Source organism: Sceloporus undulatus, unplaced genomic scaffold (genome assembly GCF_019175285.1).
Source record: "Sceloporus undulatus isolate JIND9_A2432 ecotype Alabama unplaced genomic scaffold, SceUnd_v1.1 scaffold_16, whole genome shotgun sequence".
In the NCBI taxonomy this organism is placed as follows: Eukaryota; Metazoa; Chordata; class Lepidosauria; order Squamata; family Phrynosomatidae; genus Sceloporus; species Sceloporus undulatus.
In genome coordinates, this window is record NW_024802938.1 from 784114 (window position 1) to 803617 (window position 19504).

General features: G+C 39.7%; 2 protein-coding genes across 3 annotated transcripts; both read right to left on the reverse strand.

Moving 5' to 3' along the window:
- Window positions 1–2766: 2766 nt before the first annotated feature.
- On the reverse strand, window positions 2767–9825 carry LOC121917365 (uncharacterized protein C6orf163 homolog). Its single transcript, XM_042443274.1, has 5 exons — window positions 9435–9825; window positions 7931–8025; window positions 6753–6860; window positions 5572–5774; window positions 2767–3579 (listed from the first exon to the last, which is right to left on the reverse strand). Exons 1-5 carry the CDS (start codon window positions 9580–9582, stop codon window positions 3123–3125), a joined length of 1011 nt encoding a protein of 336 aa, XP_042299208.1. The 5' UTR covers window positions 9583–9825; the 3' UTR covers window positions 2767–3122.
- Window positions 9826–12862: 3037 nt separating this feature from the next.
- On the reverse strand, window positions 12863–17111 carry LOC121917366 (small integral membrane protein 8-like). 2 transcript variants are annotated; one of them, XM_042443276.1, is made up of 3 exons: window positions 17019–17111; window positions 15122–15260; window positions 12863–13544 (listed from the first exon to the last, which is right to left on the reverse strand). In XM_042443276.1, exons 2-3 carry the CDS (start codon window positions 15254–15256, stop codon window positions 13386–13388), a joined length of 294 nt encoding a protein of 97 aa, XP_042299210.1. In that variant the 5' UTR covers window positions 15257–15260; window positions 17019–17111; the 3' UTR covers window positions 12863–13385. The 2 variants fall into 2 exon arrangements, with proteins under 2 accessions (XP_042299210.1, XP_042299211.1); XM_042443277.1 differs by lacking the exon at window positions 17019–17111 and adding an exon at window positions 16918–16968.
- Window positions 17112–19504: the final 2393 nt, after the last annotated feature.

The window sequence follows — 19504 nt, forward strand, 5'->3', positions numbered from 1 at the left end:
AACACAACTTTGAACTGAATGCGAATCAGCCTGGGAGAAGGATTTGTGAATTCGGTAGTTCACCGAATTTAGCTATTCTAGGGTTGACTTTGGATCGGCCTTGGAACAACTCCGTAATGACAGTGATTGCGTGTGATAATCTCCCGCGCATTAATGTGAATACTCATGATTGACTCCGGGATGACTTTGGAATAGACTGGTAGTTTTCGTCATGTGATAACAGCCATAGCAACAATAATGGCTATAATGCAACTACTGTTTTAGCCATTTGAGTCTTGGGCCTCATTCCCACTTACAAATAAATTAGTTTGTGATCCGAATCCATGGATCAATTCACCAGCAGAGCAATCACATTTTCTTGTAAAATAGCCCACTTCTCGTTCAAATTGTCCAGTGATTCGCTTCCAAAGGGACCCTCTTCAGTGGATGATCATCTGATCATGCCACTAAAAAATTGATTCTGATCCGCATCCTGTTTACACTTGCGCTGAATCAATTTATTTCAAAAGATGCAGAAAAAAACGAGTCAAAAAGAAGCGTGTTAAATGGGTCTAGCGCATGGCCCCCCTCTCCAAACCACTTCAGCAATTGAGCTCAAGTGCAAATAAGGGTCATTTAAACAACTTCAAAGTGGTTTGCAAACAGGTTTAAAACATAGTGGAAATGAGGCCATAGAAAATAAAGCTGCATTTATATAATAGTCAGAGTGGTTTAGTGGTTTGAGTGTTGGATTAGGACTCTGGAGGCCAGGGTTCGAATCCCACTCAGCCATAAAACCCACTGGGTGACTTTGGGCAAGTCACACTCTCTCAGCCTTGGGAAGGCAATGCCAAACCGCCTCTGAACAAATCTTGCCAAGAAAACCCCATACAGTAATAGGTTCCCCTTAGGGTTGCCATAAATTGGAAATGACTTGAAGGCAAATAACTTCTTTCCTCCTGGTATGGTGGAAAATCCTCACTAATGTTGAAGATAAAGATAAAGCAAACTGCTAGTCTACTGACTCCTCCACATGGAACTTATGTGGGGTTTTATTATGTTGCCCTTGGGTTGCAAAACCATGGTTCTGGCCCCTACACATTGTACCTGGATAACAAGTTGAAAAGACACCAGTGATGGATACAGGTCCAAAACACACTTCAGTAATAATCCAGTTTGAGACCGGTTTAACTGCCCTGCCTCAATTCTAGGGAATTCTAGGAACTGTACTTTTGTGAGATGTTCAGCCTTCTCTGTCAGAGAGCTCTGGTGCCACAACAAACTACGGGGGCATTCCCACTTGGCTTATAATGTGACATCCAAATGTCACAGATCCAGTAGTCTCTGCTTTATTTTAGAAAGGCTAAAGGCATTTTTATCCCTCAAATTGGATAAATCCCTTGGTTTGAGGTATCCCTTGGTTTGCAGTATGAAACCTAAAACACTGGTCAGAATGCTCTCTGTTAACAATAACCAGGGGTCTTTTCACACTATGAACCACTTTTGGTGCAGCAGAAATAATCCAGGTTGCCACCACTTTAACTACTGTGGCTCAGTGCTATGGAATCCTGGGATTTGTAGTTTGTTCTGGCACCAGAGTTCCCTGACAGAGAAAGTTAAATGTCTCCCAAAACTAGATTGTAGAACTCCATAATATTGAGCCATGATAGTTAAAGTGGAGTCAATAACATGGATTATTTCTGCAGTGTGGATACAGCCTATAATTTCATTTTAACTGTCACAGTTTCATCCTATGGACTGAAAGAGGGGCACTATTTATGAAACATTTGTCTCATACTATAGATATGCCAGAGACAGGAAAGGGGCTAACATGTTTATTTAATCATGAATAAGCTAAAAATCTAATTCCATTGCATTTATGTTACAAAGGGGGAAATTAGCTACATATAGGTTTCTGTTAAATTGCTTCTTAATTTTGAGCTTCATGCCGGTACTAAAACCTTTACCAAAATGGTGAAAAATGCCATTCATTATTTCATTCAATCCCTTCACCTGTATCCCTGTTTTGAATTTGAGAGAAAAGGAAATAGCAGTATGAATTTTTGAAAACCTCATTTCTGATCTACCCAGTAAAAGCCCCTCTCTTCATTTCTTCTTCTCCCTCTATAATCTAATTCTTCACTCTCCCACTTTCTTTAGCTTTCTGATTGCCATGCAGATTGTACAAGCAAAACTGATCCAACAGTGTAGATCAAAATTCAGTTTCCTGGGACAGATGAGGAGGCTTTATGCAGTGATTAGTGCAGAATATAGGAGGACTATCCAGATACAAAGACCACTAACCTTCCAAACTGCACCTACCATACATTGGTTAAAATTCTTTTAACTTTAGAACAGAGAAAATTATCATAACCAATCATTAACTAAAATAAACAAAAGTGGTGTACAGACTGCCCCTTTCCCCAATGGATCGGGGCCTCAGCTGCCCTGAGGCTCCAATCCGCCACTTCCCCGCAGCCTGGAAAGGGGTGTTCTTGGGGCTTCATGCCCCAAGGGGAAAGGGAGAAAGGGGCCGCTCGGCCTCTTTCTCCTTTGTGTTGCTGGCGCAGCTGTGTAAAGGCTGCACCAGCGACACAAACAAAGGAGCTCCGCCCTTCAGCGGCACGAAGACGTCACGTCCACGCCACCCCATTTGAAGGTGGCATGGCTGTGACATTGTAATGGCAGCGCCCATGCAGAAAGGGCGCTGCCATTACAACATGCTAGGGTTGGAAAGGACGTCTGGAAAGGACGCCCCAAGGCAACCCTAGTACGCATGAAGGCTGGCGCAAAGCACTGGTCTGTACAGCGCCATAGATCCCTATACCTATTGTAAACCAGTTGATATTTAAGTATAGGTTGAGTACTCCAAAGTATAGTACTCCAAAATCCAAAATTTTTTGAACTACAACACAAGTACCTTAGTACGTACTTGTTCTATATTTGCGAGGCTGAAGAGAGATGCCACTGCAGAGAGACCGAGGATCTGTGAAATGGTAGGAATCTACACCTCCCACAATTTCACAGATCCTCAGAGTGAACATTAATGCTTTCACACACAGTCACACATTTAATTGTGAGAGAAGATGGTTTTAATTTGTCCCTGCAGTACATCTGGATCTTTGTGGCAGACCAATAGGTCTTCAGAGATCCTTGCTGTTAGGTGCTGTCACTTGAGTGTGCTCTACAGCATCTGAGTCTAAGAATGGACTTATTTTTCTGAATGGTAAGATAAAATCTGCTTGCCCTGGGGCAAGCTGGGGAAAAGTAAGGTTGATGTATTTCTGAAATGCTTCTCTTGTTTCCAATATTTCAGCTTCCAGGCTATCTTTCCAAGATGTCATATGTTCCAGCTGCTGACCAAGAGACAGGATCTCACTGTCTTTCCTGTTCACTACATTGGTCACTTCTTCAAGCTGAGCCTCACGGAGAGTGTCTGCTGATTTGAGCAGTTTCTCAGTTTCTTCCTTATACTCTTTTTGGGAGATTGAAAATGCAATTTCCATCTCATGCTTTTTCTCCAAGGCTAATAGTTGCAAATTCCTCTGATAAACTGCATGAGCAACCGCCCCAGCTTGCTCCATTTGTTCCAAATGCTTCCTAGAGGAGTGACATGAACAAGAATAAAATAAGTTTAGCACAATTTTCATTATCAGTAGTTTGGAAATGACTCTTGTGCAGATTGCACAGAACTTATGATTACAGCCACATTTAAATTATTTAGAACAAAGAGAAGAACATTATGAAATTGAGTGATCTGTAACTGAATTGATCAAGAGAATCATCTTGCAAGAAAAGTTAGCAACAACATTCTGTCCAATGGCAGTAGGTTGCAACTTTTTGCGTGCTTATATGGGAGGCAGTAATACCAAAGACAGTGGGACTTACATCTAAATAAATAAGAACATCTGCTTGTTTTTGTTCCCAAATTTATACATGTATGCACAAGAAAAATAATTACAGGAGTAAAACTTAAGGGAATAGTAAAAAGACAGCATTTATTGATGTGGCCCAAATTTTCTCTATATTTCAAAATACAATAATAGTGAAGTGAAAGAGATTTTCCTTTTGTTGGCATACATGTGTGATGTGTATGGTTTTTGTTCCAGTATTGTGTTTGCTCAAAACTGTTTTAAACGTGTTTGAAACAATATACACATGTTACAAAACCTTCTATATAACCATCTTGGTCTTCTTCAGTATGGAAAGAAAGAAAAGGAAGAAAGGAAGGGGGCATTGGTGGATTTTCGTGCTCCCTATTTATCCCTTAAATTAGAGGATTATGCACTTTGATAACCTCTTTTTACAGTGGGCCCTTGGTACAGTATCCACTGGGAACTCCTTGTGGATACCCAAATCTGTGGATGCTCAAATCCCATTATATACAATTCCATAGTAAAATGGTGTCCTTTATATAAAATGGCAAAATTAAGGTTTGCTTTTTGGATTTTTTAATATATATATTTTTTCAAGCGGTGGGTGGTTAAATCCATGGATGCAGAATCTGTGGATAGGGAGGGCTGACTGTATATGCAATCTATCCCATCCAAATATACCATGGACTATTTTTCCCACAGGATGTGTGTGAGGTTTTTTTTTCAAGCAAGAAGTAGTCTCACCTTTGAGCAAAAGAAGAGTAGAGAGGGTCTGCTTAACCTTTTTGAAATTTTGAAAACGGATTATTTTGAAAAAGAATGATATTCTTATAAATTCAGAGAACTGCTGGATTTTCCCCTACTACAATTTCCCCATAACTACCAACTATTAAATAACCATAATTATATATCCTGCAACATGACAAGGCTAAAGAATAAATTATAAGACACCTTTGATGTTTGAGCAGTGGGGCACAGAGAGTAAACCCTGCTATATTGACAGGTTAAGGATTCCTGTAACCTGTGCCTGTACTATGCAGTCACAGATAGCCAAACAGCCAAGGAGAGAATTAAAGGTAGTGGGATGGATCCTGAGATATCCCTTTCACAAAGGACTCTTCCACCTGCAAAAAGGCCTTTTCTGACTTAGCCCGAGATATTGTATGACAAAAAAAGAACAGAAAAATCCAGAAGTATGCTTCCCCTTGCAGAGGGCTTTCTACAATTGCTTGCAAAAAGTCTTGTATAACATCTCAAGAAGTAGTATGTAATAAAGTCTTCCACAGGGATGGGGATACGTTTAAGTGTCTAGCAAGCTACTATGATCTATGCCCACCCCTGCAAAGAAAACGGGAAGTACCCAGAAGTCTATTTCTAATTTTGAAAAGCTCTTTGGGGGGTTCAAGGCCCTATATCTTATTTTCAAAGGAAGATTACAGGTCCTGGAGGCTTCACAGACAGCAATTCTCCTTTTTTGTCTGAAATCTAGGGACTCATGGTCCAGGAGCCACACAACTGGGCAGGTGGCCACATGATCCCCATTTCAGATCTAGCACAAGACATCTAGCACAGCAGCACATCATACTTTCTGCTAGCCCTTGGAAATAATTCAGAGGCACTGCCAAAATCTACTTGCAAATTTCTCAGTCAAACTTAGGATCAGGTGCAACTCTTCTCCAGTCTTTTAAAGGATAATATGAAGTTTGACAGTCATTACTTTTTTTGTGTGGCAAGGATTCCAGCTATCTTCTGTCTCTCCTCCTGTCTTGCTTCAGCTATAGCTTCGGCCTTCTCCAGATGGAACTGCTTTATGAGTCGGTGAAGTTTGTGAGTCATCCGTTGCTCGGCAGCTTCTGATTCTCTCTTCAGCTCCAGTTCCAAGTGCTGCAGCATTTCAACCCGTGTATTCTTCACAGCTTCCTTAAGCAACATGAAATAATAAGTCAGAAGAGCAAGACTTTATGTGATCTCCCCCTTCTTCCCATCATACTTTAAATAAGAGAAACCTGGAAAGAATGCTGGAAGGACAAACTGAATTCTCTCCTATCTAAAATGTTGTTGTGTGTCTTCAAGTTGTTTCCAATTTATGAAAACCCTAAGGTGAACTTATCACAGACTTTTCTGGGAATGAGAGTGTGTAAATCATCCAGTGTCACCCAGTGGATTTCCATGGCTGAGTGGGGAGTCAAAACCTGATCTCCAGAGTCATAGTCCAATACTTAAACTATTACACCACATTGGCTCTAAAACATACAGACACAAAATTCACTGCCCATAGAAACTCTGCATATCAAGGTTTTAGTATGACATTTACTTTGAGCCCGAACAGACAGGCCAAAATAAAGCTGCTTCGGGTCACTTTGGAGGTATGCTGTTTAAACGATGTTTAAGAACTGGAGCGCAGCTTTGGCACAGCCTCTGGCCTCTTAAGACACGTGTGTCATTTAAACAGCATACCTCCAAAGTGACCCCAAGCAGCATTATTTTGGCATTTGTTCGGGCCCAAAGACACACTTCTTTTCCATACATGGATTTTTCTCTACACAGATGAGTGCTCAAATGTAATTTCCGCAACTAAATATCCATCAAAAATTATTTACCACACAACTTCTGCATTTTTAGGCTTTGATCATTAGCTTCCTTCCCTAAATAGAATATATCTATTTTTCATATGCTGATTTTTTTCTGGCTCTCCCTTCCCATGACAGTCCTATGTACCACATCTGAATCTGTTTATGATGGCTGGATGGCCCTTGGGAATGGTGTGGGATATATTTTAGGGCAGGGAGGGTGCAGATAAAGACACATACTAGCAGCTGCTACTGAAATAGCAGCTGAGGATCCAAAGGATATCCCCCTTGCAAATAAGTTGAGAATGAAAAGATAATAACTACTAACTAGTAATGCTTGTTCGTCTTTGGTTTTAAGATCTTCAAGGTCTTTCTTGTGCAGTGCTTCAGCACGAATAAGAGCATCTTCCACTGCATCTTCTTTTTCTGTCTCAGCCTACAAAAGTAAGCATGAACAGACTTGGTTACCAAGAATAAGTAGTCTATGCTTACGGTATTTTGATGTGGCATATTGGTTGTATACGGTGATGTACCTTTGTTAGCAGAGCAGTGCCTGTCAGCAGCACCTCCCCACTCCTTCCCACGGCTCCCCAAATATTTCCTCTAAAAATCTTTCACCATTAGTGGGAGCCTGAATGATTTAAATAATAGTTCAAGAAAAAATGCACAGAATTGCAGCATAAGTATTTAACTTCAGATTAGTTGCCATGGCATAAATACATATGTAGAGCACCATTTCCTTTTCTACATGGTTGAACTACATGGTAGTTTTCTCTAGGGATAACTAGTGGCTCTTTCATCATTTTTTTAATGGCTGCATGTGCATTGCATAGATAAATACAATGACCCACACAGACTTATTGTTTTACTTACTGAGATTGCTATTTAGTATTGTCTTTTATTTAATGAGATTGCTGTAATATTTAGGAATAAGGAACTCAGGGTTAATTCTGAATATAGATGCATAGGACTGCAGAGTTCTGTGTTTCTGTTTTTTTGTTTTTACTTTAAACATTTGTGTCCCAGCTTTTAAGACAGAGTACTCACAAGTCAGCTTACTAAAACACCAAAACACAAACAAACAGCTTCATTTATATACCACGTCATACTGAACTAGCAGTGTCTAAGCGGTTTACAACTGTAAGCTAATTGTCCCCAACAATCTGGGCGCTCATTTTAGTGACCTCAGAGGAATGCAAACCTGAGTCAAGCTTGAGCCCTTTCACTGGTATTGAACTCGCAACCTTATGGTTTTGAGTGAGTGGCTGCAGTACAGGCATTTAACCACTGCACCACCAGGGCAATGCATCCCACCACAAGTGCTATGGGAACCAAAGTCGCGGCCCAGTGATCTCACACAATATATAATAAAATTTATATAATAAATATATGACACCCATAACTACATATAGACCATATTTCTGGAAGACATTCTGTCTGATTCAGTGACATATAGTAAAAGAAGGACTCACACATTGATTCATGTTGACAGCATAATAATTTTACCTGAAGCAGTAGCCTGTTTCGCAGTTTTTCTATTCGTTTCTCTGTTTCTAATTCTTTTCTTTCTGCTGCTTCTTGCTTAAGGTCAGCTCCGAGTTCTGTGTATGTCAAGAAAGAATTGAACAACACTGCTGTACAGGAATATTGTACTATTACATGACATTTGTTCTTTTGCTTTATTATTCAACAGGATAATAGAAATTTTAAGATTTACGGTATGTTTATGTAAAATGTTAAAGCTACACTTTTATGTAATTACAGGCTGAATTCACACTGCAGAAATAATAATGATGATGATGATAATAATAATAAGGTTCAGTGCTATGGAATACTGCAAACTGAAGTTTTTTGAGACAATTACCCTTCTTTGGCTGCATCCACATGGCAGAAATAATCTGGTTTGACACCAATTTAACTGCCATGGCTCAGTGCTATGGAATTCTGGCAACTGCAGTTTGTTGAGGCACCAGAGCAAAGCACAACAAGCTGCAGCTCCCAGAATTCCATAGCACTGAGCCATGGCAATTAAAGTGGTGTCAAACCGGAATATTTCTGCGATGTGGCTGCAACCTCTGTCTCACACACACATACATTAAAAATGACTGTGTATGATATGTAAATCTCCCTGTTAGCTAGTGGACTACTAAAATTTGAAATGATGAGTAAATGCTGATATCAGATTAACACCTAAAAAAGATGAGATGCAAGGATAAGAGTGCTCCTCCTTCAATTGACTTTTCCCATAACAAAGATGGTCCCTCTTCCTCATGTTCGCAAGCTTTTCCTTTCAATCTATCCAAAATGTGATAAACAAAACTACAAACAAACATATGTAAAGCTTGGAAAGTTATCTTTTAAAGCAATTACAGTACGTACTTAACATTTCAAGCCCACTCAGATGTAATTATTTATCATTATTGTTATAATTTATTTGTTTTTTTAAGTTTTGTTACTTCCCATTCTTTGAAAATTAACAAAAATGCTTTCCAGTTTGCAAGCTGCAAGCCCACAGTACAAAACACACTCGCCTCCAGTCCTCCTCATTGCCACCACAAATGACACCTCAAGTGTCCCTTTTGCCAAGCCAGGAAAATCCATCTGGCAAAAAGGACGCTTTTAAGACTGGAAGAGAACAAACGTGCTTCAACGTCATTCGGAAACAGGAAGATAAATGTGCTTCTCTCCATTTCCCTGCCAGATTTGTTTTCAATGTGATAAGGCTCTAAACCAGCACATGAACATGTGATATTCCTCCTCCCACCTCAGTGAAGACACCCTTCCTTAATTCTAACATATGTACCGTATGTATACCACAAAAGGAGTGATTTCATTCTTTTTAAGTTTGATTCATAATATTAGAAGAAGGAATGACTGAAAAGTACTACTCATATGTACGCATATGCTTTGCATTGCAGGAATTGATGTCTTCATGGAAGGCATCTGAATGCCAGAGACATAGACATTGTTGGTCATGGCTAGATATGTGCAGTATTTAAGAACAACTTACCCAGTATATCTTTGTGCGTATAGTATCGAGTTTTGTAAGGCTTATATTCCCTAATCCGATCGAAGGTCTCTGGTGTAGGAGGTGGCGGTATTAGTTTAGAACAAACAGCACAGCAAACAAATGTGTCAAAATCTGGATTCCTAATCATGATTGTATTCAATTTGTTTTCGACTCCACTGGTAATGAAATGTTGTAACCGTGGTCCAGATCAAGAAGCAAACCTTAGTTATTGTAGCCAAAGCTGAGTGTGACTGGTGTTTTCTTATAATGCATGCATGTCAATAGGAGGGAGAGAAATATTTCACCATGGTATGGTGAGATGGCATCTTCAAGCAGCTGCCTGCTTCTCCTGCAGCTCTGATGTTAAGGAGCTCTGCATATCATATGGCCATCAGAGGGATGGTGAGTGTGGGGTAAAATCTCCCCAAGTAACAGTTGCTAGGCAAAGTAAGCCTGGATCACAAAAGCATCTGAGACACTACTTAGCATTAAGCAGGACATCTTTTAAGTTAGAAACTTAAAAGGGTTTCCATCTGCTTTTCCAAAGTAGTTTCTGTTGGGTTACTGACGGATTCAAGCATTGGCTGAGTATCTCAAATGTATTAGTTTTTATTTAAATGAAAATGCCATGGTTCTTGATCAAACTTGCAACATTGTTTAAATTGCATTTCCTCTTTAAGAAATAGCTATATGACACTTTTCTGCCAATGTATGTTCCAGATTTTTGAATCCAGATTTTGACACATTTTTTGCTGTGCTGTTTGTCCCTGACCAAATTTAAAAAAAATCATTTATGGCCAGAACAGTGTAATTAATTATGAGGGAAAGTTACAATGGTTCCCCATTTGGTAAAAGCCCACCAAAATTACTGGTCCAACACTTTTTTTTATAGCTAGGATGCACTTACACACACACACACACACACACACACACACGTGCCTGGCCTGAAGACAAAGAGCCCTCCTCCTGACCACCATCTTTAGGGGGAGAGAGGCAGGCCAGCAACAACAGGCCTCACCTGGAAGACAACATTCTTTTTAAATTAATATCAATTTTTATCTTGTATTGTAATGTTTTAAATTTTGTAAGCCGCCTTGATCATATTTATGGAAGGGCGGGGTAGAAATAAAATTTATTATTATTATTATTATTATTATTATTATTACCTGCAGCACCTGATTCAATGAAAAACAAAAAGGAAAAAAATCAGTTATCCCAATTCATAAAATGTGCAAAATGTTTTGTCTCTTGATCCTAATTTTATTTGTCATAGGCAAGTATTTAAAAATAAAAAAGACTGCAACCTGCTTCCTGTTTGTTGTTTTTGACCTATTACTAATATTAGAAGAGTTTGCAAAGTTAATAATAATAATAAGTTTATTTATATCACACTTTTCCAATTTTTGATCAAAGCGATCATTATGCCACTTCCTATTACCATCCCAGCTCATAATTGCTGTATGTGTGTGTGCCTTCATGTCACCTGTTGACTTATGGCAATCTCATGAATTTCATAGGATTTTCTCAGGCAAGGAATGCTCAAGTTGGTTTTGTCCATGTTTTCCTCTGAAATATAGTCTACAGCACATGGCATTCATTGGCAGTGCCCCATCTAAGTACCTATGAGGGCTAATATTGAAAAAAAAATTAATTTAAAAATGAAAGGCATAAGTTTTTTCACTGTTTATTACTTTTCTGTTGCACTGTAGTGTAGTTCGTCTTTAAAAATCTTTAAATAAGAAAATGACTAGAATTTTGGGGGATGGAATCCCAACAAAATGCCATTCAAAAAGAAAATATTTTACTTTCCTGTAAAAATGAACAAGTAAATGATGCTTTTTTCACTCAGAAAAAATGACCAATCATTGTATTATTTGAAAAATGAGCATTGTTATCCCTCAGAGTAACACATTCCATGTATACCTCAGTTAATGAAGTAGATAAGCTCCTGGGCATTACATTTGGTACCAGACTTCAAAGACATAGTCCTGTTAGTCTGGATCAGTAGCCAAAGGGATCATGCAATATCTTTGAGTCTAACTGAAAGAAACTGGTAGCATCTTTTGTAGTCTTAAATCTACTTCATCAAATATATGGTGTGAAGTATCATGGGACAGACCTTTATAGCTATGAATAAGCTGGTTGCATGTGTGAATAGAAATAGAAATGCAACATTTGTGGGTTTGGTGATGTGGTGACAAGTCCAAAAGCAGGAGGAAACATGTTGCCTAAAGCCAAGGTGAGTGGATAACCATATGAAAGGTGGGTGGTTACTGGAATGTAGTGTGATGCTGTCTGGGAATCAGAAAGATGAGATAAACTGGCCAAGACAGCCCTCATGAGGCTGGGGTGATAACTAGTGCTATGTATAGTGAGCCAGGAAACCTTTATCTGTTCAACTCATAGTACATGGACTAGAATGTGTTTTTGCTGTTTCTCTTTCCAATCTTCCTTTATAGTTTTTTGTTGAAGAACTGCTGTTCTGACGTCTGAGAAGAAATACCCAGGAAGATTGATGAGTTCTGCAACTGGGTTTTATGTATTCCCTAATGTCTGATTTATGTCAATTTATCCTATGGCACAGACACTGGTCTGTTTGCCCAAAGTAGAGTGTTGAAGGGCATTGTTGACAGAGGATGGCATATATCATGCTAGAGGATGAGGAAGTGAAAATACCTCAATATTGTGGGTGATGTGATTAAGTCCTGTGATGACATCTCCTAAGTAGACATGTGGCCAGAGCTGGCATCTGGCTTTGTGGCAAGATCTTGAACTCATCTCCCCATTCATGTTGTATGTCCTTCTGTAGGTATTGGGAGGACATCTGTAGGCAAGTTAAAGCCTGATACCAAGAGCCCTTAATAGGGCAGCGTTATCGTCTAGAACAGGTTGCAGTTCATTGATATGTCTGAGGGGTCTCAGTTGGGAGCTGTATGTGACCATAAATGGAGTTCTGCCATTTCTTTTCTTTAGTGTTCTGCAATAGATTATTCTGGGTACAAGTCATGTCTTGTTGGTTTTTCTTTTTTACATTATATGGTGGGTACTGTAGCTTGCAGAATGTTTGATGTAATTCCTTAAGTTTGGCATCCCTGTTTTGTGGGTGAACTGTATCAGAGGGCTTGACTGTAAATTATGGATTTGTTTCAGGGTGGAAACTGGAAGCATGTAAGTATGCACAGCAGTCATTTGTTTTGCAATATAGTGTGGTGCTTAGATGTCTGTTGTATGGCTGCATAGTGGTTTCTAAAAAATGAACTTGTTTTGTTAATAGTTTCAGTCTGAAACTGATGGAAGGGTGGAAGTTGTTGAAATTCTGGTGCAATGTCTTGAGTGAGTCCTCTCCATTTGGTACCAGATGTAGAAAAAAATGGAAAGAACAGGGATAGGTTCCTATATCACAAAAAAAGAAGAATACTTCAACATGCTTCAGCAAAGTTTTTATTTTATTATGTAAATAAACAAAAGCATCTTGAATAATCTAAAGGCCACTTGAAGGCTTCTTCCAAAAATGTATCCAGGGATTATTATTTTTATTTCTCCAGCCTTAAATTTTCTTTTGGTTTCCATTTTGGTGTCCAAACTTATATTTGTCTGTTTTTTGACATACTGGCGAGCTGGTGAGGCAAGCTTGTCTGTTCTCCCCTTCTCTCTCTGAAGTATGCCTGTACAGGTAATGCTTTTCTTCTAGGCTCTCAATATTAGAAGTGCACAGGTACACTTTCCAGTCTGTGATTATTAAAATTCCTACTGGACGCAGCAAGAATGAGGAGGCCCCAAATCCCACTCGTGTGGAATTAGTGTTGCCAGAATTTCAAAAACAGCAACAAGGGACAGTCAAAATTCATGACACGCAGGGTTGACAATCAGGAAGCCACTATGAAGAAGTTCAGAATACTATATATCCTCAATTTTTGCCTCCATATTGATACATACAGACAATATGCTTCTTTAATCCCATTTAGAAGTCTTCCGCTTCATCTGTCTGTTTCCTTCACTGTCAACAGCTTCATAGAGATCTTTTTTATTCTCTTGTTGTGCATGCAGATATCCAATATAAGCCACACAGAGAGTAATGGTTACAAGCCCAAAGGCCATTACTGTTTTGTTCTGTGAAGATTTTTCAAAAAATACATTATGCATTTTTAAATCCCAATGTCTTTTACTTAGTTCATGTCATATAAACTAATATATTAAGGAAATTATTTTATACTATATATTAAGCTGCTCTTTTATTTTATTTTATCCATCTTTGTTTCAGTGAGGAAACGTCTGAAATCTTATACATGTTTTCCAATGAAATCTGTGGGATCTCCTTCTAAGCAGACATACTTTAGATTGCAGTGTAAATTACTGAATCTCTTTAAAATTAACTGCTGACCTAATTAACAGGAAATATTTCCTTCCTCTGAAATATAGCCTATAGCACAGTATTTATTGGCAGTCTCCCATTCAAGTACTAACCAGGCCTGATGCAGCAGTACATATATTTTATATTTATGTTGATATGCATCCTAAAACAATGACTGACTAGTTTACTGATTGGATGGAAGAGTTGTAAACTGTAGTAAAGTTAACTATTTAAAATAGATTTTTGAATTGATTTTGGCCTGTGAAGTCAAAGGCTTTCATGGCCGGCACCCATAGTTTTTTGTGGGTTTTTTGGGCTATGTGTACTCTTCTAGAACATGGCCACATAGCCTGAAAAACCCACAAAAAACTATGATTTTGGCCTTTTTAATCCACCATCCACCTTAATTACTGCGTGCTGGTTGCTTGTGTTTGGTAAACACTGCTGTAATCAGCTCTTACTCCATGAAATAGAGTAGGTATATAATCTAATAAACATATGAAGTCATTTTCCTTTATGACTTTTATGACGACTCTTATGGTGCTACATAAATAACAGTAATGAATTATCTACTCATTACTAGTTAAGTTACAGTTCAACTACAACTCAGCTGATGTATGCAAGCCAAGCCCATATATTTCAACTGACCTAAATCAACAGTCTACATATTTTTTTATAAAATGCTTAACTGTAGTCAGTAGGTTATAGCTCTTGATCATGAGTGTGCATGCATCATGACAATTTCTCTATTCCATGACATATTAAATTTATATTTGGCCTACTATGACTAAAATATCTGGATACTGGGCTATTTTGATTAGGAAACAGTTTTATTTTTTCCCTTACAAAACATGTGTAACTTGTGAATAAAATTCAAAAAGCAAAAGAAAGCTACAATTAAAGGTACAGTGGCCCCTTGGTATCTCTGGGATTTGTTTCTAGGACTCCCTCTTGGATAGCAAAACCCGTGAATTCAAAGATATACCGGTGTTAGTCTACAGAATCAGTATACAGAGAAATCTTGTAGCACCTTTGAGACTAACTGACAGAAAGAAGTTGGCAGAATCTATGAAAATTCATGCTGCCAACTTATTTCTTTCATTTAGTCTCAAAGGTGCTACAAGATTTCTCTACATACAAAATCCATGGAAGTTCAAGTCCCCTTAAATACAATGGTGTCCCATATAGAAAATGGCAAAATCATTTGCATTTCAGATTTTTTTGGGGGGGTGGGTGGGGGAGAATATTTTCAAGCTGTGGATGGCTGAATCCGTGGATAGGCCATATAAAATATAAAACAGACTTTGGAATGCATAAGTCCCTGCTATTCTCTTACAGGTTTAATGAAAAGCTCCGGGTTCACAGCTCTGAACAGTGTGGTAGTTCTGGCACCTCGGAGTCCTGGAACTCGATAATCTTTCTCTTTGGGTGCTTCCTGTTGTAAATCTGGACTCTGACGTGCTGGAGGCATCTTCCTGCAGTGCAAAACGTTTGGATAAAGCAAGATAATAATTAAGGTTTCTGCTGGAAAAGAGATCTGTGCACACAGAAAGTATACAGGCCTTCTGACCAGCTACAAGGGAAATCCTCCTGTCCTCTAGAGTTCAGCTGACAGAAGGAACATAGGAAGCTGCCTTCTCCTATGGCAGACTTTAAGTCCATCTTGCTCAGCTGTATTGCAAAGGAGGACAAGGCACAGCAAAATGCAGGATATTCAAGGAGAATGTAGGACATTACAAAATAAAAGTGAAAACCACTAATATAAATGTAAATTCATGCTTCTTAGTCATGCTCAAAATGGAGGACATTTCGACATTCCTCTTGGACAGAAGGTTGAAATGGAGGATGTGTCATGGGAAAGGAGGATGTCTGGTCACCCTGTTCTTAAACTGCCTGACTGTGGCTCCCAATGAGCCATCACACAACCACCTATCTAGTAATGCCAGGGATTGAATCCAGGGGGGCTAGTCCAAATGAAGATAAGGGATCCATGTGTGTTATGTGTGTGTGGCCTATGCAGCAGAGGGATTGCCCCCAGGACTACTTTCATGAGGAGCCATGAAACTGGTTGCATGGCAAACTACACTGATGTGAAAGGAGCATGGGACTCGCGCGCTGCCTTTTGTTTATTCCTGTTTACATTTTGTATGTGGATGGTGGACATCCAGATCAGGCGGCCCAGACACCCTCCTTTTCTATGACGTGTCCTACATTTCAGCCTTCTGTCCAGGAGGAATCCCAAAACGTCCTCCATTTCGAGCAGGACTAACAAGGATGAAATTATTATTTCCATTAGTGTTTTTTTCTTTTATTTTCCATCCAGGAGGAATCCCAAAACGTCATCCATTTTGAGCAGGGCTAAGAAGGATGTATTTACGTTGCTAGGAGTATTTCTAGCTTTTATTTTCTATCCAAAAGGGAATTCCTAAATGTCCTCCATTTTGAGCATGACTAAAAGGCATGAATAGATAGATAGATAGATAGATAGATAGATAGATAGATAGGAGAGTGTTTTCAGACTTTATTTTCATCATGTCCTCCTCTTTTTTTATTGAAGGTCTTCCATTCTGTGATGACCTATGGAAGGAAGGAAGGAAGGAAGGAAGGAAGGAAGGAAGGAAGGCAAGGCACCATAAAATATAGGACCCTAAAGAAAAACGTGAGCCATTACAAAATAAAATTCCTCCTGGGCAGAAAATTGAAAGCTAAAAGCACTCACAGAAATAGAAATTCATGCTTCTTGGTGATGCTTGAAATGGAGGACATTTTGGAATCCCTCCTGGACAGAAAATACAAGCTAGAAACACTCCTATAAATGTAAATCCATGTTTTTTAGTCAAGTTCAGAATGGAGGACATTTTGGGATTCTTCCTGGACAGAAAATAAAAGCTAAAAACACTCCTATAGAAATGTAAATCCATGCTTCTTAGTCATGCTTGGAATAGAGGACATGTTGGAATCCCTCCTGGACAGAAAATACAAGCTAGAAACACTCCTGTAAATGTAAATCCATGCTTCTTGGTGAGGCTCAAAATGGAGGGCGTTTTGGAAGGCCCCCTAGGAAGGCTTGAAATGGAGGACACGTCCTGGAAAAGGAGGACAGGTCTGGTTCCCCCTGCTGCCCCCAATTACCTCAGGAAAGGGGGCGCTGGGGGGGGGTTCAAAGTGACCCTATCATGGCCCTGGAAGCGCCCCTTGACCCCGCCCTCTGGAAGACCCCAAAGCCCCCCCACCTGCTTTCCTGCAGCGCTGGCGGAAGAGAGCTAGAGCTGCTGCTGCTGCTGCTGCTGCTGCTGCTGCTGCTGCTGCTGCTGCTGCTGCCTGAACGCTTTGTTCCCGCACAGCGGCTCAGCTAGCTTGCCCGCGCGCGCCCCCTGGCGGTCGGAAGCTTTGCAGCCCTTTCACTCTGGAGGGAGGGAGGGAAGGAGGGAAGCAAGGAAGCTAGGAAGCTGTGCAAAGGGTACAACAGTGTTGTTGTTGTTGTCCTTGTTGTTGTGTGCCTTGTTGGGGTCCTTTTCTACTTATGGCGACTTTGAGGCGAACCTATCATGGGGTTTTCTTGGCAAAGTTTGTTCAGAGGAGGTTGGCCATTGCCTTCCGCTAAGGCTGAGAGAGTGTGACTTGCCAAAGTCACTCATTTTTTGTCCCAAGGAGATATGGATCGCCACGCCGATGCATATCAGGTTTGTTGTTCCCATTTTGGTTTGGGTCCATGAATCTCTTAGATTCATTGTAACCCCTGTATTATTCACATGTGCCATCATTTTGGGATACAATGGAACCTCCTCTCTTCCTTTGAATGATACAGAGCAATCCAAATTGATTTAGAAGCTTATTCACACTGCTGAAGATGTGGATTGATGAAGATCGGGGGGGGGGGGGAACAGTATTGGTATCAAATATTCCAGGTTAAGTGGTTTTTTTGCCAGCCCCCCTCATGCATTGAGTGCATTCAGGACATGTGTGAACAACAATGATCCATTCTAGATTATTTTCATAGTGTGAACGGGGCCATAGTTGCAAATGAGTTAGCTGTGTGAAATTATCACCTTCAATACAGCCAGTCTTTCCAAGACTCCCTTTCTTCCCTTTTCTGGGAGAAGTCCTGCATCAAAACTGTGTCCTGCCAGAGAACTGCATAAAACCCTGTGACCTCAGCTATATAGGGCCTGAATTCAGTAGTCAAGAGCACTTCTAGCATTAGATCATGAACACAATGGCTGTCCTCTTACTTCCCTCCAGCACATAAATGGAAGGCAATTTGTCAGGAATGTGAATGAAATTTGCATGCATTAGACTAGTTTGCAAATATCTGAGAGTGGAAAATACCAAGATATCAAAGGATTCAAAGGGACATCTGTGTTTTGTGTCAGTGTTTAACTCACAGAAACATATAATCTGCTATACCCGTAGCTATTGTTGTGGCAACAGTTTTATAATTAATGCACACTGAGAAGAAGACAAAGAAATGAAAGGAAGTGGATGCCATTCCTTTTCTTACAACTAGAAAAGCTGATAAGAAACATAACAGTGTTGCTGTTGTTGATTATTATTATTAAGGGAGATAGTGGGGGTATGTTTATACAGTGGAGATAGTGGGGGGATATTTATGCTGGGGTTTGGTTCCAGGACTCCCTGTGGACACCAAAATCTGTGGATGTTATTATATACTGTAGTCAAAAGTCTTTCTAGGGAAATTTGATTTAGCTCAATCTATTGGGTTGGCTACAAGAATCCTTGAGACCATTTCCTTTATGTATACTGAGAGAAAAGAGATCAAAGGAATATTGCAGAGGCAGAATTCTCTGAATGAGTTGTTTCTTTTATTAAAGGGGAAAGTCACACAACAGTCCACATTCACTCACTCTTTCATACCAAGGCTAAGGAAATTAGGGGTTAGCTTGGAATAGCTTGAGGCTGAACTAATGGCGATACTTATACAAGACAAGGCTTGACTCTGGATCCACTTGTGAGGGAGGCAGCATTGGATATGACCGTTCAGGTGAGCAAAGGGAGCATGAATGTACTGGGGCCGGTCAGAGTTCACAGTGACAGAGTATCTCCATGCCTTCCAATTAGCCCACTGATGAAGAATCTTGGGGATCTTTTATAAGCACAAACTAGCCTGAATGCAAAGGTGTTTGTCCTACATCAAAGGAAATCAAATCTGCATTATAAAGTATGGCTTGGTCTGGCAATGTCAGGGTGAAAAATGGAGTTGAAAATCAGCCTTATCTAGCTTGTCCGGCAAAACATCCTGCCTCAATTGCCTGTCTTCCTGACTTCAGAAGTGTTAAAGTGTCTCCCAAACTATTCTGTTTGGTGTGCATATGGAGTAGTGCAGACGTGTTCTTACGCCTCGGGAATCATGGCTGCCCAGAGTACAGCATCCGTTTGGGGCATACACACCAAAATTCAGAAGATGTCGGCTTAGTGTAAGAATAGAATGGGATAGTAAAAATGATAACCCTTATATAAAATGGCAAAAATCAAGAAAACATCCATGTAGCTGTACTGGCCATATAGCAAATCCAATAACATCAAAAATCCACAAAACAGTGGTACCTTTATTGGACCTACTAAAATACACATGTTGCTATTTAGAAAGCTTGCAACTTGTATATAATAATAATAAATAAAAATTTTATTTGTATACCGCCCTTCTTTCAATCAGGGCGGTGAACAGCATCTATCAAAGACAATACAATACAGTGCAAAT

What these genes read in the sequence shown, in the direction of transcription:
- LOC121917365 (XM_042443274.1), bottom strand. Translation starts at nt 9,582, where the DNA reads ATGATTAGGAATCCAGATTTTGACACATTTGTTTGCTGTGCTGTTTGT. An exon ending in TACGCACAAAGATATACTGG is followed by an intron (nt 8,026 to 9,434) that starts GTAAGTTGTTCT and finishes TGACATACACAG; the next exon opens with AACTCGGAGCTGACCTTAAG. An exon ending in AAGACGAACAAGCATTACTA is followed by an intron (nt 5,775 to 6,752) that starts GTTAGTAGTTAT and finishes ATGTTGCTTAAG; the next exon opens with GAAGCTGTGAAGAATACACG.
- LOC121917366 (XM_042443276.1), bottom strand. Translation starts at nt 15,256, where the DNA reads ATGCCTCCAGCACGTCAGAGTCCAGATTTACAACAGGAAGCACCCAAA. An exon ending in CGGAGCTTTTCATTAAACCT is followed by an intron (nt 13,545 to 15,121) that starts GTAAGAGAATAG and finishes AAATCTTCACAG; the next exon opens with AACAAAACAGTAATGGCCTT.